Below are 17,414 nucleotides of genomic sequence, written 5' to 3' on the forward strand. Positions count from 1 at the left end.
ATGAGAACAAAAAGGAGTGTCACAGTGGACAAGAAGTTCCTTTACATGTTGGAAAATACAGAATATGCAAATATATTGATGCACTGAGGAAATACAACACTACACACATTGATGTTTTCACAATTATGTTTATTAAACTAAAATCTAAGAGGACCCATTCTTTCAGAACTGTTTTTAGAGGCAGGCTGTGTGGCTAGGTTTCTTTGGTTTTATACACCTGTGGCAATGAGACTGAAAACACCTGAATTCCAAGATTAAGGCATTGTTTGGCCCAATACTGTGTCCACATAGTGCATATTTAACTCTGAGGTTTGGAGAAAATCAACAAAAACAGTTTCAGCACAGAATGTATAAAACAATATTTCTGTTCCTGACTTTTGCAAATCTTAGGCTACACGACTAAGTCTGCAGCTGTGGTGATTCCATTCAATTCAGTTTTATTTATATAGCACCAAATCACAACAGCAGTTGCCTCAAGCACTTTATACTGTAAAGTAGCAACCCTACAATAATGGAGAGAAAACCCCAACAATAATGACCCCCTATGAGCCGGCATTTGGTGACAGTGGGAAGGAAAAACTCCCTTTTAACAGGAAGAAACCTCCAGCAGGTTTCTTCCTGTTAAAAGGGAATCTGGCACAACCGGTTGTAGGTGAGGGGAAGAAGAGTTGTGGTAGTAAGTTTATGGGGGTGTATGCTGAAGCTGAATGCTAGTCTTGCCATGTACAACGGCAATGCTAATAACTGACGTTAGCATGTTAATTAGCTTGCACACGTTTTGCTAATGTGCAGTAAAACAGAAGCTAAAGCTGAGCCCATCAGTTTTGAGGTACTTTGTTGTAATTTTGCACTAATGAAAAAAATCATCAAAAGTGTTACATTTCACCCTGAGGCACATGGATATCTCATGATAAAGGCTGGCAGCATGTATTGACACATTTTACATAAAAATTAAAATAAAAATGCAAATGTGTTTCTGATGGTGGCATGAGGAAAAAAAGAAGATCACTAAAGTCAGGAGGTGTACCCCTCTGGGGAACAAAGGATTACTATAGTAGGCTTATAATGGCAGTTCATCCAAAAACTGATGAGGAGTTTCTATCAGAACCAAAGTTGTGATCCTACTCGACAGAAAAAATGAACTTGATGACCTTGAGTCATGTTGTTAGAAAATGGCAGGTCAGAGATTTCTAATTAGAAGTGTTATAGCCTAAAATAATGTAAGAATAGTAGAAACTGCAGCAGTGAGGAACACAAAAAATAAGGTGGTTATAATTTTAACAGACTGCAGAACAATTTAATTACCTCTGGCTTCCTCCAGTTATTACACCTCTTACACAGCCTGTCACTATGGAGTTCACTTGAATACACCGCTGACTGCTTTCTGGAGCTGCTCTCGCTATGATTACACTTTATGTTTTATGTACACCATTTTAGATTCAGATTAAGAAGATAAATAAAACGGGCATGCATCAAAGATATAACTAAGTAAAGGTCCTCAGCTGCCCACATGTCAGTGTTGATTGGAACTGGAGTAAAACTCACCACAAGTTGCCACGCACCCCACTGTGCCCATCACCGTGGAAACCGCCCTCATCCTCCCGGATATGTGTGAGGAGTCGTCTCTCCTGACGCTCCGGTGCGAGGATGCGCAACAGCACATTATGAGAGAGAATGATTTAGCTGAGAACAATCTGTTAAGCAGAATGGCAGTTATGTAATTATGGTCCCCACTGCTGCTGTGAAATGAGCTGTGCTCTGTGATTTATTTAAATCTGTTGATGTTTCAACAAAAATGATGCCCTCCAGTCGATAGATGTGAAAATTCACTAAGTCGTCTTTTGTGGCGCGTGTTCTGTTACGTGGTCTGAGCGTGCGTCTGTTTACGCGGTGCCTTTTAATGCGCCTGTGGGTGTCATCAAGCGAAAGTATCTCTGCATTCATTACTGTGTGCATTTGCGCGTGTAGGCATGTGAGTGGGCTAATACACGGCTTGGCTCTCTCCTTCTGTGTGCCGTTTCATTGGGAAAACGCTGTCTTCCTGTAAGAATTTCTTCAGGCTTCTCACCTGTCACCGTTCTTCAAGTTTTAAACATGACTTATAGACATAACACTACACTCCTGCTCTCAAAAAATGCTGTCATCAGCTAGAGCAAAGTAATGTTTTTCATCATTATTTTGCAAGCTTGCTAGATTTTTCTCTTCTTCTTTTTCTCTTTATCGTGGGACTCCTAAAGTTAGTTACTGTGCCTTGAAATCTCATTTAGGGGGCTAGGCTCCTCGGTTGAGATCCCCAATGGAAATCATTCAGACATATGAAAATGTTATTCACACAGCGGTGACTCTTTGAAGTAGTTCAATAAACTTTCATATAACGGAAAAGAAAAGGTCTCACTAATGGAAGAAAAAGACCATAAATGGAGGTAGTAAACAAAATGTACATTCTTGAGTCATGTTGAAAGAATGTTAACAGCTTTTTTTCTTTGTGGCCTTCTTTGTTTTGTTGCTCTGAATGAGATCCAAAGCCATTGGAACTAATCTCTACCTAAACTAAATGTGTTTGTGTCAATACAGATATCCATACTGAGGCAGTACAAGCTGCCTTGGCTAAACATAAGGAGGAGAAGATGGCGCTTCCCATGCCTACCAAACGGAGGTCCACATACGTGCAGTCACCCATTGAAACACGCACACCACCAGGTAGGACGTGCGAAGGCATTAAAGTTGGACTTTTTAGTTAAGAATTATGGACATTTACATTTTGTTTTCTTGCACTCAGACTCCTCGTCTGGGTCCGAAGATGAGACAGCCGTGCGCAGGCAGTCGTCAGTGGTTGCTCCCCAGCCTCAGGTCAACCCCAACCTGCAGAGTCCGGAGTCTTGGGTCAACCACATTGTTCAGGGCTCTTCCACTTCCTCCTCGGCCTCCTCCACCCTCTCCCAGGAGGCCAAACCACAGCCTCAGAGCCAACCTCAGCCTCAGTACAAACCGCAGTACCAGCCTCTTTATCAGCCTCACCACCAACCACAGTACCAACCTCAGCACCAGCCCCACGAGCAGCCTCGCACTGCCGCAGTGACGGACATGCTGGCTCACAGTCGCATTGGTGAGACGTGCGCCTGTGTGGAGAATATTCTGTGCGGATGTTGCGCATGTTAAAGCAAAGAACAGTAGACTTATTAATTATTTAACTGGAGGAAAAGCAGCAGGTAAAAAGTTTGGATCATCTGATTGGTCAATTTATGTAATGCTGTACAACTAGCTTTAATATAGCCTAATCCTCTAATGCAGAGTACATAAACCTACCAGCTATAGTTAGCTTGTGAGTAGTGTTTCACATACAAATAAACTGAGGGTTTTTAACTGCCATGTGTGAAGGTAATAATAGTCTTTTGTTTTTGCTAATGCATAAGTGTTTTATTTTTATTTTTTAAATTTAAAATTAAAATTATAGCTACAGTACATTCGTCCCATTAAAACACGTGGACATCTCACTGCTTTCCCTTACAGCCCACTCAGAGAATAGTGCACCTCCTCCAGATGTGACAGCTGTGGCCCCTCCGGCCAGAGGCCCGCGCGTGGACCTGCCCTCCAACGCTGTCGTCCGAGGGATGAGCCGGGGACAGAGCCGCTCGAGCATGATGGAGACAGCGGATGGTAATGGAGAACAGTTAATTTTTAACATTTTGTGTCTCTTTGCAAGAATCTGATTTCTCTTTCTTCAAATAAGTGTTGACTTCCAGCTGTGACCTTTTTATTAATCAAGTTGTTTTTCTTCCCGATTTTTTTTCTTTTTTTTTCCACTCTGTCAAATTATTTTTGACTGGCTGATAGGAAGAGGTAATATACAGAGTAAGGAAACTCCTTAATCTACAATGTCCATGGCGTTCTGTGTTTCTGACTCTCCCTGCTGTGTGTACTTAGTGATTTTACCAGGATATGAAACAAAAGCAACGTCTACACGCACAAAAAGAATCCTCATGTGTGATCCCAAACCAAAAAAACCTTTATCCTGGCTCTCACTCCGTTCTCCTTGTGTTGACGCCACCCACCGCGCTGCTGCTTTTCAGTCCGGACATATGTTACAGTTGATTCAAAATCGTGTATTTGTGGTTAATTCAATTTTTTACTAAAAAGTAACGGCATGAAAAACAGCAGACTATGTGATGGTAAGACGCTTAAACAATGTGCTAATGTTCTGTCACTGTGTGTCAGAGCCGTGGGATGTGTGACTGTGTATTTATCCCTGCTGCTGCCCCTCTCCACCTTCACCCTGCCTGTAGGAGTTCCTGTAAGCAGCAGGGTCTCCACTAAGATTCAGCAGCTGCTGAACACCCTGAAGAGGCCTAAGAGGCCCCCGCTCAGTGACTTCTTCACCGATGACGCCGAGGAGATCGTAGAAGGTACGCTGCTGCACTGAATTAGCTGTAGCGGTAGACTGTTTGACTTGCACAAATTACACATAGAGAAATTGGAATTTGTACCCCTCCTTACTCCAGCGTTTTATAATAAGTTAAAATAGTCAGATGTAGTGCTCCAAAAAGACATTTCTGATTATTTATGAACGCTTGCCTGTTTTACCAATGTATATTTAGGTTTGTTTGTCTAATAAGCCAAAGAGTTTGAAAGTTCCCATTTAGGGTGAGTGTGATGCAGGATATTTTAGGGGCTACATGTCAAAGATGTTTCCTAAATGCCACACTTGCAGGAAGTTGGTCTAAAAGAGGACAACTCTAAGGATGCATGCAGTGAAAGCATGTATGCCACTGCTTATAAACACTGTAATCTGCCCAGAAATCAGAGCTAATGCTAACTGAGTCAACAGCTGCTGGTAAGCAGAAACCTAGTTTGTATTATTTTATTAAACCACATATGCTATGACTGGTTTAGTCATGGCATATGTGGTAAGAACTGATTGTTTTATAAATGTCCCCAAATTTCTTTTGCAGGTTGAGAATTTGCTTGTAAAGGTGTGTGGCCAGGCTAGAATTTACTGATGTTCTCTGAACGTCTCACGTGCAGTGTTATTGAAAACTTCAAACTTAGTGACTCCATGGTATAGTGGTGCATGCACTCACCTAGCAAGCGACAATCCCTGGTTTCTCTCCCTGGAGGAGACAAAAATCCCTTTGGGCTTGCGTCCGGAAGGCCATCTGGTATAAAAACTGCCACATAAAATATATGGATCTCTCTGCTATAGTGACCCCTTGTGAATAAGGAAAGTAGCTCACAGAAAACTTCAAAGTCAACACTGCACTCTGTCGGGTTGCCTGCAAACCAGATGTACAGACACATGCAGAGACATACAGAGATTCCTGGATTTCTTTTAGAGCAATTGCTTTTCTGACAGTTCAAAAAATGTTTCTAATCCTTTACTGATTATGTTGAGCTATTTATGAGGAAAAAGCTGTTTGTACTTGGCTTTAAAGTTTGAAAATGTTAGTAAAAACACTAAATAAGGATAATTAACGAATCAAGTAGGCATCCCTAACAGGTAATATGTTGGTAATAAATTAAATGATGTACAAATGAACCATTTTTCACAACCTGGTGACAGAAAAGTGCTTTGTATTTGTAAATCATTTTAAATAAGTGTCTTTATATATGAGATTTTTTGGAATTCAAATTTGTGTGATGTAAAGCAAAACACTGATAAAAATCTATTTTAAAATAAGGAGATAGTGCTATATCTTGGCATTTTTTATATATATATATATATATATATATATATATATATATATATATATATATATATATATATATATATATATATATATATATTATATATATATATATATATTATATATATATATTGTAAATAAAAAAAAAAGCAGGTAACATGAGAGCTCAGGAAACAAAGGGGAAAACCATGTAGGAGGAAACTGATATCCCGCATGGACCGGTTTTACCTCCGTGATATCTCATCTCATTAGTCTCTAATATACTCAAAAGTGTCCTGTTGTCTCTCTTTCACAGTGCCCCAACCGGACCCCAACACACCTAAGCCAGAGGGCCGTCAGATCATCCCAGTGAAAGGGGAGCCTTTGGGAGTGGTCAGTAACTGGCCCCCAGCCCTGCAGGCAGCGCTGGCTCGCTGGGGAGCCACTCAGGGGAAGAGCCCCGCCCTTACTGCTCTCGACATCACGGGCAAACCACTCTATACACTGACTTATGGTGAGACACAAGATTCAAAGAGAGAAGTGTAACGTCATCAAGTCAGTAAAATGATATGTCATTTAATGTCATAAACACTTATTGTGACGACTGAAAGATAACATTATATATGTTTATTATTTTAAAACCTAGTAATAGTAAAATAAAATGTGCAAACTCTTTGACATTATATTTTTCTAAAGGTACTAACCCCCCCTTTCCCCTCAAAATCTACCATCTGTCTGTTAGGGAAGCTGTGGAGTCGCAGTGTGAAGCTGGCGTACACCCTCCTGAACAAACTGGGCACTAAAAACGAGCAAATCCTCAAACCAGGAGACCGAGTAAGAGATCACACACAGAAAAAACACACATATTTACAGCAAATGATTATTTTTAACTTGTGTATTTGCAATGAACTTTGACTGTATCACGATTTATTGCTGCTGCCTCTGTGGGAGGCAGGATCTTTTTTTTTTAAACAACAGCAAAAAATAAGAAATTGCCATAAAAATACACGTTGACAACAAAGAACTGAGTTGAATGCGTAGACCTACACCTACATATTTTACATGTGCATTTTCTAAATGGCAACAGTTTTTAACCTAAATTTCCCCAGAAAAAAATTTGCAAAGAAAAAACAAACAAAGAATAAATATTAAAGGACAAAAACTAACTTTTTGTGAATAATTAACCTGCATTTTGATGGTTTACCACCTTTTTTTTCCTTTTTTTTTGGATATTATTTGTTATTACAACTATTTCACAAGTTTCCTTTTTTTAATATTTATCCTGACATCTTCTTTTCCAGACACCTCTTTTCCCCTACCTTTTTATTGTTTATAACATAGGTGGTTCCACAAGGTACTGAATCGTAGACTGTTTTTAGTTTTTCACACACTGCTTCTATGCTGCTTTTATGTCTATTATGTCCTGTTACGTAAAACGACTGATATGGAAGAGGGTTTACTTTATTAAAATGACCACAGGCCCCAGAAAGTGCTTGTTTTAATGTCCAACTAAACTGTCTTGATAGGTGGCGCTGGTGTACCCCAACAGTGACCCCGGGATGTTCTGGGTGGCATTTTATGGATGCCTCCTTGCTGAAGTTATACCTGTACCTATTGAGGTACCGCTGTCTCGCAAGGTATAAAAACCGTAACAGGAAACTTTAATTTTATGTTTTTATTATGTTCAAAAATCTGAGTGCTTTCTTGTTGTCCTGTTTGTAACGTGTTTAGGATGCAGGTATCAGCCAGGTGGGTTTTTTGCTCGGTAGCTGTGGCGTTGGTCTGGCTCTGACTAGTGAGATCTGCCTGAAAGGCCTACCCAAGACCCCCACGGGCGAAATACTACAATTTAAAGGTCAGCAAGCAAGTTCTGTCCTGAATGTCCTGAATACCTGTTTTGTTTTAAAAAAAAAAAAGAAGCAACCTTTGTCTAATTCAACACTAATGTCAAAAACATTAGGATGCTTTGTTTTACAAATTTCATAAACTCCTATTATATATTCGCAGTAGAACCTGGAAAACAGACCAAATGTTTTAAATGAGAAAAAGTAACATTTCATAGCAACACGTATCAAAAAAGTTAGAACAGGGCTGTGCGGCAAACCAGTCCATAAACATCTGGAAACTGAGGAACCAGCTGCTGGACCTTTTGGAAGGAAATGCCCATTATTGTCCCATTATTGTCTGCTCAACAGTCCTGGGTCTTCTTTGTCCTATTTTTTGTTTCATGATGAGTCAAATGTTCTCATTTGGTGAACGGTGTGAACTGCAGGCAGGCACGCCAGTTCAGTACCTCGACTCTTCTACTATGAAGCTGTTGTAATAGATGCAGTATGCTGTTTAGTATTGTCTTCAGGCCTTCCATGAAGGAGGTGTTTGTCTTAATGGGAGCATATACCTTTCTGCATTGTTGGCACCTTTAAACTTGTGAAAGATACTGTTTTCAAAAAGGCGCCAATGCAGCTCTATTCCATCAGAGATGCAGGCTTTTTAACTGAGCATGGAAAACAAGCCAGATAGTCCCTCTTCACTTTAGTCCACAGGATGCAGCATCCATGTTTTCCAAAGACAATACAAAATTTTGATTCATCTGACCACAGAATAGTTTTACACTTTGCCTCAGTCCATTTTAAAAGCACTTTGGTCCAGGGAAGACGGCACTTGATCATGTTCACTTACGGCTGCTTCTTTGCATGATAAAGCTTCAAACTGCATTTGTCGATCGCACAGCGAACTGTGTTCACAGACTGTGATTTCTGGAAGTGTCCCTGAGTCCATGCAGTAATTTCCATGACAGAGTCACGCCTTAATGCAGTGCCACCTGAAGGCCTAGAGATCACAGGCATCCAATATAGATTTTTGGCCTTGTCCCTTCTCCAGATTCTCTTCATCTTTTGATGATATTATGTAGATGAGGGGAGATGACCTATTCAAAATCTTCAGTTTTTTAAAGAAATTAAATATTTCTCGAAATTGTTGTGTGATGCATATCTTCCCTGTCTCTGTTAGGCTGGCCTCGAATGAAGTGGGTGATAACAGATTCAAAGTACCTGACGAAACCATCCAAAGACTGGCAGCCGCACATTCCCACTGCTAACACTGACCCTGCATATATAGAGGTAACACAGCTGTGCTTATTATTATTTTTACTTTTGTTCCTTCATTCTTAGAACCTATTCCATCCTGTCAAAGTACCAAAAATATTTAAAAGCATCATTTTAGTCTGGTGTGTTGTGGCTCATCTGTTGCTTCATCTCTTTGTAGTATAAAGCAAATAAGGAGGGCACAGTGGTGGGCGTGGCTGTGTCTAAAGTGGCCATGTTAACCCACTGCCAATCACTGACTCAGGCCTGCAACTACTGTGAGGGTGAGTAGAAGGATAGTGTTTGTATCATCCATTACACAAAGCTTTATTTCGGTTCAGCTCCATGTTATTTATATAACAGCAAATCACAACTTGAGTCATGTCTCAGTGTAGATTGTTTAGACATAGCCAACCTCACTTGTGTCTTTGTGTCTCTGTTTTAAGGGGAAACTTTGGTGAATGTCTTGGACTTCAAAAAGGACATGGGCTTATGGCATGGAGTTCTCACAGTGAGTGTCATTAGCTGTAGATTTCTAGGTTAGGTTATGCTGCATATACAGTTAGGTGCATGTACAATTTCTTAATTTGTGTGCACATTTTATCTGAACTAGAAATTCTCCAGTAAATGTAAAATGTTAAATTACTAATGAAAGAGATTTCTTGCACAAAATCATCACAAAATGGGTTTCTTACTGTTTGTGTTGTTTGTCAAGTTGGAGCGAAAAAAATCCCTTCCAGTTTTTTTTATTTGCCACCTCCAGTAATCAGGTTGTTTGATTCCAGGCTGTAATGAACAGGATACACACGATCAGCGTTCCCTATGCAGTGATGAAAGCCTGTCCTCTCTCCTGGGTGCAGAGGGTCCACATCCATAAAGGTAAATTATCTTTTACTCTGAGACGAAGTGTATTAAAAAATGATTTTATAATTTTATAATACTCCATGTAACTCCTGCTGTTGTGCAGCTCGTGTAGCTCTGGTGAAGTGCCGTGATCTGCACTGGGCCATGATGGCTCATCGGGAGCAGAGAGACATCAGCCTGGCTTCATTACGAATGCTCATTGTTGCTGATGGTGCTAATCCCTGTGAGTATGTCCTGAGCCATCGCTGCTTTGTAAAACTGGGTCTTTTCCAACAAGCCAAATTAGATGTCACACTTTTAAAATTGTGCTTTCCAGGGTCAGTGTCTTCCTGCGATGCCTTCCTGAACAAGTTCCAGTCCCATGGGCTGAAGCCTGAGGTGATTTGCCCCTGTGCCACATCTCCAGAGGCCATGACGGTAGCTATACGAAGGTAACTCACTGACCTATATTCACTGTTCTTGGATGTTGTTAAACATTACAGAAAACTTAAAGACAAAACCAGAAGAAGATTGAAACCAAATTCTTTCTATTCTTTCATGTCTCACACAAGTCACCTTCACAGCCTGTATTTCAGTCCAACTAGACAGAATTTATATGTGATGTTGTTCATAAGACGGTAGGCAGATGGCTAACAGATGGAAACATCCATGTTTGATTGTGAACTGTCTACTCGTGTAGACCCGGAGTGCCTGGTGCACCTCTCCCTGCCCGTGCCATCCTTTCCATGGGTGGCTTGAGCCACGGTGTCATCAGGGTGAACACGGAAGACAAGAACTCCGCTCTGACTGTACAAGATGTGGGGCACGTCATGCCTGGAGGTGAGGGTAGAAGAAAAGCTGCATGATAAATGGCTTTTCGTTTGCATTTGTTTTTTTGATTGTAATTAATTTGCTAAAAAAGAGACCATTACGACTGACACTTAAAAAAAAAATAGTTTTCTATACATATTAGGAGATTACAATATTGACTAACTATAACCACATGTAATAGGCCTAGTTGCTGCCAGCTCTGAAATCTTTCTGTTTGACCTTTTGCACGTCTCCAAGAAAATGGAGGCAAACAAGGTTGTTCAAAAATATAATCATAAAATTATAATCATATGAGAAAATTAGAAATTCAAATAATTATCTTCTTCTTTTCAACATCCAGATAAAATGTTCCAGTTTTTTGATCATCTGCATGGCAGATGTTTATTTCTAAGACTTCATGACATAAACAGTTGGGTTTTTGAACACTAAAACAGCATTTATTATTTTGGCTATATACCAACACATGTTCATGTTACAGTTTGTAATGAATATGCAGACTTTAAGCTTTCACTTAGGAGGTCAAACTAAAATATTGTACCAACAACTGCCATTTTTATATATATATAGTGCCCTGTTTATTTGGGCTCATGTGTAATTGGACAATCCATACGAAAACTTGACTCGGCCTATTCATTAATATTTCCTCATAAATGAATGAGATCAAAGGTTTGGAAGTGATTCCAAGTGTGGCATTTCATTTTTAAAAGCTTAATCTGTGAACCCACAACATGCACTAAAGGAGCTCTCAGTGGAGGTCATTATCCACCAGAGAACTAGCAGGGATATTAGCACGTTGGTACAATAATGAGGGGGGTAAACGGATGCACTGTTGTACTTGAACCTGGACTAATTTGGTCAGTGATCATGGGATCCTTTCCATCATAAAGAGAAAAAAAACATTTATCAAACCTCTAGGAGACAGACATGTCATTATCCAAGCCTGTAATAAGCCCCTCATAAGCCTCAGCAGTAGAAAACAAAGATTAGACATTGGAGGCAGTCTGATGCATAAGTGTGCGAGGTTGCCAGCAGCATCAGGTCACTGCTGGTTAGGCAGACGAATTTGTACTTTAAGCTAAAATGAAACCCAGGAATTTTTGAAGGTAAAGAAAGGCAAGACTGAAGGCATAAAGAACCACAAAATGTAAAAAACAACTGCAGCAAAAGGCCTGGCAACAAAGAATCCCAAAGGAGGAAACTCATTCTTTGGTGTTATCCGTTTGCTTCCTGACATCGTGCAGCCATTTCCTGCAAAGGATCCTCAGCAAAGTCTTTAAAATGAATATTTTAATGTAACTGTGTTAATTTGTTCATTTATATTTATGATGCTCAGATAGGGGACTGCATATAAAAATAGTTAATTGTTAAAACAAGTAATACACTCTTTTATTAAATTCCCTTCAAATTTAAGCTGAAAGTCTACACTTTCCCACATTCAGTCAATCCAGTCAATCCTTTTAAACTGCAAAAATAACAGAAAACATGTAAATGTAAACTTTCTTTTTGAGAAGGAAGAACTACAGTTAGACCTGCCGGAAATATCAAGAGAATTATTTTAAATTAGGAAGTCCGTGTTTTCTTAACTTTGCCTTTTTGTCCCTCCAGCTCTGATGTGTATCGTTAAGCCAGATGGACCGCCTCAGTTGTGTAAAACAGACGAAATTGGAGAGATAATTATCAACTCCCGTGCAGGAGGCAACATGTACTACGGCCTGCCTGGACTCACCAAAAACACCTTTGAGGTGCGAAAGCAGAATAACCAACACTCAAACTGCACATGCTGCCACCATCATTAGTAAGGGACGCAGTTAAAGCTGATTCTGTTTTTGTGTGTTTTGCTGTTCTTTCTTTGCGTCGTCATGCCCAGGTGATACCGGTTAACGCTAACGGAGTTCCCATTGGAGAGATTCCATTTGTGCGATCTGGACTCCTGGGGTTTGTTGGCCCAGTAAGTAGGACTCTTTCATTAGAGCACTTCTGTGGCAACCTGAAACTATTCGTCTCTCTCACTAACAGTATAACAACCCTGCTGTTGCATCACTTGCTCCGTACAGGGCAGTCTCATCTTCGTGGTGGGGAAGATCGAAGGCCTGCTGATGGTGAGCGGGCGGAGACACAACGCCGACGACCTGGTGGCCACAGCTCTTGCAGTTGAGCCGGTCAAGACTGTGTACCGTGGCAGGTGAGGCAAAATTCTTATTCATGGATTAAAGAAAGAAATCTTAGAGCTCTTTGGTGGGTCAAGTGCAAATCTTATTTATAACTACTGACATCTAGTGGTATAGAGGAAACACAGCAGGCCCCACACTGACAACTGAAGGGACTATTGAAAGATTTTATTTCCACTTTCTGTATGCTTTAAACTGCTCATTTGTGTTTGATTTCCACGTCTTCTGGCTAATCTTCAGTGAGTTTGTGTGTCCTTGTGTGTGTCAGGATCGCTGTGTTTTCAGTCACGGTGTTCTATGATGAGAGGGTTGTAATTGTGGCAGAGCAGAGACCCGATGCCAGCGAGGAGGACAGCTTCCAGTGGATGAGCCGGGTGCTTCAGGTAAATTCAGCCACAGCGTTTGAATGGAAGCCTCCATTCAGTGTGTCTACAATATAATCTAAAGTCTTTGGAGTTATCGAAAATCATTTGTCATATAGAGCATTACCCAGCAAAGCTAATCTCGGTGCTTGGTTTCATCTCTAGGCTATTGATAGCATCCACCAAGTGGGGCTCTACTGCTTGGCTCTGGTCCCGGCGAACACCTTACCAAAAACGCCGCTGGGCGGCATCCACATTTCTGACACAAAGCAGTTTTTCTTAGAGGGCAATCTCCACCCCTGCAACATCCTAATGTGTCCCCATACCTGTGTCACCAACCTGCCCAAGCCCCGCCAGAAGCAGCCAGGTAGGTCTGTCTGACACAAACTTCTGTTCAACATGACTGAAAATGATCCCCATCAATTTCTTACAAGATTATGCCAAACGAAGCCTCGGGGAGGAGGTTCATAATTTAAACCTATTTAGCATAAATTATTAAATGGAGTCCAGCACAGAGACTGTTTATAGATGTAGTTTGTAGGAAACCTATGGGTCTGCCGTGCAGTCATAAGGATATATATGCAGTAATCTGCAAATGTCTCAAGTCACCCCTAGGCGTTTTGCTAGGAAACTGCGAAATAAGAGCAGGAACTTATTGAAATGTGCAAACATACATGACATCTAAATAAACAGTGATTGTACTATTCTAGCAATTCAGTATTTGGTTTGACGACCTTCAGTCTTAAACAGAGTCTGAACTCTCTTAGACAAGCTTTCCTGTCATTTTTTGGGGCAGGGCTAGCTCAGTAGGTAGAGTGGTGGCCCCATTATTGGAAGGTCGGGGGTTCAAATCCACTGAACGGCTACACTGAGGTACCCCTGAGCAAGGTACCGTCCCTACACACTGCTCCCCGGCACCCAATGGCTGCCCACTGCTTCACTTAGTGAATGGGTCAAATGCAGAGAGGAATTTTCCCACATAAAGTATACATTATTATTTTTTTTTTTTTTAAGTAGTTTTCAGGAATAGTTCTCCAGGCTTCTTGAAGGACATTCAAAGCTCTTCTCTCGATGCTGCCTTTTGTTTGTGTCTGTGTCTGTGTCAAGATGATTTCACACAGCTTTAATAATTTTGAGGTCTGGCCTCCCTGTCTTGTTTTTGCCTCCTACTTTATTTCACTTTATCTCTTTCGGACTGTTTTGTCTTGTAGTTGGTGTCGGTCCTGCATCTGTCATGGTGGGAAACCTGGTGGCAGGAAAGAGGATTGCCCAGGCTGCAGGGAGAGACCTCGGTCTGATTGAAGATCAGGATCTGGTCCGAAAGGTACTAGAACTATGAGCACCGAACTCCAAGTCTGATAACCCAAGCTTCGATCAAACATTTTATGGCAGAAGTGGCCATAAAATGATCATCTTCTCATCCTCTTTGGCACTGGTTGAAATGTTCTGGCGTCTACTGCACATTAACTGGAATCTGCAATAAATGAAAATGTGAATGGATGAATGTATGCAAGAACTATATCAGAATTTTGCACTGAGTCTTGCAGTGTGACCGTACCCTTTTTAACCACATTCCTGTTTTTCAAAAGAGCTAAATGCAAGTCTTTCAGAAGCTGAGGAACCCTGTGCATGTGATTAACAGCATTGCTCAGTAAAGTGTGTTAAAATAGGAAACACTGAAACATTTCAGCTGCCACTGTAACAATGGCTCTACCTCAGCCAGAGCTCAGTTTTATAGAAAAATCTGGACTCTTCTTTCTCTCTTCTCTCGTCACTCTCTGGATGTAGCTCTGTATGTGGCCCACCGTGATGGTAAGAATCACGACCCTCTCTGGCATGTTCCCCACCCTCGTTTATTCTGGTCATGCTCGAATCTGTATTGTATTGTGGTTTTAGTTTGTGTGCTTTTGTTCAGTTCTGACGTAAGCAAGAATTTGCATGGGATTTTAATTTTTTGGTATTTCAGAAAATAAGCACCTTCCATGAATGTCACCCTTTTTTTTTTATTGCTGATGTACCTTTCACATCCTAAGTTAGTGTTCATTATTATAAGAGCTATATTGGCTTAGTGTGCTATAAATTCTTGTTCAGATCATTTATACCAGACAGCTCTCAGACAGCACACTCAGTGTAAGCACCGCTTTGTTTATTTTAAATTTAGACCCTAATAAATTCTTTTTTTCAACACCACCCTTCCTGTATTTACCCTCAGTGGCCGGGTTTGTAATATTTTATACACTTAAAAAAAACCCTCAGTTTACAGTGTGTAATTATGTTTCTTATTTAATAACAGCATCAGTATTTGACAGAGGCGCTACAATGGAGGGCACAGACAGACCCAGACCACGTTCTCTACATTCTTCTTAATGCCAAGGTACCAAACTGATCTGTCCATACACTGCAAAATGCCGTACATCATCTATGTGATTGACAAAAACAATATATCATAGTAACCTTACTGTCACCTGTCCTTCAGGGTGTGACAGTGGGGACAGCGACCTGTGTCCAGCTTCATAAGCGAGCTGAGAAGATAGCTGCAGCGCTCACTGAGAAAGGCAGCATCAACACAGGAGAGAATGTAGTGCTGCTCTATCCTCCTGGTGGGTTCTGCCTCCGGCTCCATGTCTAAGCATTCCTTCCGTCATCATTGTTATGAAATGATTTTCCTCCGTTTGTTTTCCCTCAGGGATCGATTTGATTGCTGCTTTTTACGGCTGTCTCTATGCTGGATGTGTTCCTGTAAACGTCAGGCCTCCGCACCCTCAGAACCTGGCAGCCACGCTGCCTACTGTCCGCATGATCATTGACGTAAGTGCATGTGGTTACATGCATTTATGCCTGTTCTTTCATTTAATCCTAAGCAGGGTCTCATTCATGTAGATATTAGGACTAAAAAAACACGTACATACACTGGATTACTTCTGCTTATGCTTTCACCAAAAATAACTCTGCAACTACTTGGCGCCTCTCTGCGCTTCATTAGATTTTAACAGATCTTTATGGCATCCACTTTCCTGAAATAATTTCATTTTACAAGCTACATTGATTCCAAGAGCAAATTATGCTCATGAAGTGGGTCCAGTTACAGTGTCCATCATAGTTTCCACTTTTTAACTGTAATCGACCCGCTGATGGAATGTGCTGCTCACAATTTTACAACAAAAATGATTCTGACTGTTGTGTTGTTCACGCTCCCATTCAAATGTGTTTTGTTACCAGGTCAGTAAAGCTGCGTGCATCCTTACGACACAAAACCTCATGAGGACTCTGCGCTCCAAAGAGGCAGCTGCCTCTGTTAATGTTAAAACCTGGCCAACAATCATTGACACAGGTAGTAAATACTCTTAGTATGTTAATCAAGCCTGAACATATCTGAGTACTGCATGATGCTCTGGTTACAAGCCATGGGCCAAATCAGGCCCCCCCTTGTGGTGCCAGTTGGTATGATTGAGACGTTCCAGCTATTTTTAATGTTTTATAAACACCGTCAAGTATTTGCAACTCAGATGTAAGTATGCAGTTAGTATTCAGTTATTAATCCTTGTATCAAAGAATTATGAATAATAAGTCAGTAATGTGAAAGTCAGGCATTCTAAAGAAAAATGATTCACTGTCCTCACAGTTCATTCATTTTGGTAAATATTCTGGTAAATATAACAGTTTGTTTATTATAAACTATCGTATTTACCAGAATGTTGATCAAAATTAATCAAAAATTAAAGGTTAATGACTCTTTGTTTTTATTAGTAGCTTCATAGTATAGTGGTTTACACATTTGCCTAACAAGGAAAAGATCCATTACTTGGTCTCCGGAGGTTACACAAATCCTTTTTGGGGTTGTGTCCAATGTAAAGGCATCCGATGCAAAAGCAAACGTGTGTAGCTGCCCGCTGCAGTGCCCCATTGTGACTGAGGGAGCTGCTTTTATAACAGTTTGCTGTCATTTTGCTATGCTATAGTTTTCAATGGTCCATCAACATGATTTTTAAAAAAAAATCAGCTGTGAAAGCTGTAAATAAACAAACACGCTGAAAAGAAAATGAGAAAATAAAACACTTTTTCCCCTGTTCAGTTTTAACATATGACAAAACTTTAAATCCTGCAGTTTCTTGTTATTTACATGCACACTCCAAATTAAGCACACGTTGTTCACAGCGCTTGACTTTCTCATGTGTCAGATTCAAAGCAGGAACAGGGTTCACTAGTTGTGGGTCGCAGTCGACGCAGCGTAGATGAAGTTGGCGTCGGTTATTGTGGACTGTTTGAGGCGACAGAATCTGCAACACTGAGACACTAAAACAGGAAGCTGGACATTTCACTGCTTTCTACAATTGTTATCCAAGTTCCTCAGTGGGTAGATTTGTGAATAGACACCTGTTTGGTGAACTTTGAGTTAGTTGTTGCTTGCTGGATCCTGTTCTATATCATTGCTCAATATTATCTTAAGTTTACTTTGTGCACAGCGCT

General features: G+C 40.6%; 1 protein-coding gene across 4 annotated transcripts in view; it reads left to right on the top strand.

Annotated features, from left to right (window-relative positions):
• Window positions 1–17,414, top strand: part of dip2bb (disco-interacting protein 2 homolog Bb) — a 41,521-nt gene that overhangs the window by 18,285 nt on the left and 5,822 nt on the right. The window contains exons 4-30 of one of the 4 annotated variants that reach the window (XM_063474225.1): window positions 2,575–2,700; window positions 2,780–3,106; window positions 3,511–3,657; window positions 3,835–3,852; window positions 4,284–4,403; window positions 5,977–6,174; window positions 6,403–6,494; window positions 7,187–7,297; window positions 7,392–7,515; window positions 8,670–8,779; window positions 8,925–9,027; window positions 9,190–9,254; window positions 9,529–9,622; window positions 9,711–9,830; window positions 9,924–10,038; window positions 10,287–10,426; window positions 12,023–12,159; window positions 12,285–12,365; window positions 12,472–12,599; window positions 12,854–12,968; window positions 13,113–13,314; window positions 14,159–14,271; window positions 14,736–14,759; window positions 15,241–15,321; window positions 15,424–15,547; window positions 15,634–15,755; window positions 16,167–16,278. In XM_063474225.1, the coding sequence (XP_063330295.1) occupies window positions 2,575–2,700; window positions 2,780–3,106; window positions 3,511–3,657; window positions 3,835–3,852; window positions 4,284–4,403; window positions 5,977–6,174; window positions 6,403–6,494; window positions 7,187–7,297; window positions 7,392–7,515; window positions 8,670–8,779; window positions 8,925–9,027; window positions 9,190–9,254; window positions 9,529–9,622; window positions 9,711–9,830; window positions 9,924–10,038; window positions 10,287–10,426; window positions 12,023–12,159; window positions 12,285–12,365; window positions 12,472–12,599; window positions 12,854–12,968; window positions 13,113–13,314; window positions 14,159–14,271; window positions 14,736–14,759; window positions 15,241–15,321; window positions 15,424–15,547; window positions 15,634–15,755; window positions 16,167–16,278 (3,249 nt within the window). The remainder of the gene's footprint in view (window positions 1–2,574; window positions 2,701–2,779; window positions 3,107–3,510; window positions 3,658–3,834; window positions 3,853–4,283; window positions 4,404–5,976; window positions 6,175–6,402; window positions 6,495–7,186; window positions 7,298–7,391; window positions 7,516–8,669; window positions 8,780–8,924; window positions 9,028–9,189; window positions 9,255–9,528; window positions 9,623–9,710; window positions 9,831–9,923; window positions 10,039–10,286; window positions 10,427–12,022; window positions 12,160–12,284; window positions 12,366–12,471; window positions 12,600–12,853; window positions 12,969–13,112; window positions 13,315–14,158; window positions 14,272–14,735; window positions 14,760–15,240; window positions 15,322–15,423; window positions 15,548–15,633; window positions 15,756–16,166; window positions 16,279–17,414) is intronic. The other 3 variants (XM_063474227.1, XM_063474226.1, XM_063474228.1) reach the window with 3 other exon arrangements.

Source organism: Pelmatolapia mariae, linkage group LG5 (genome assembly GCF_036321145.2).
Source record: "Pelmatolapia mariae isolate MD_Pm_ZW linkage group LG5, Pm_UMD_F_2, whole genome shotgun sequence".
NCBI lineage: Eukaryota > Metazoa > Chordata > Actinopteri > Cichliformes > Cichlidae > Pelmatolapia > Pelmatolapia mariae.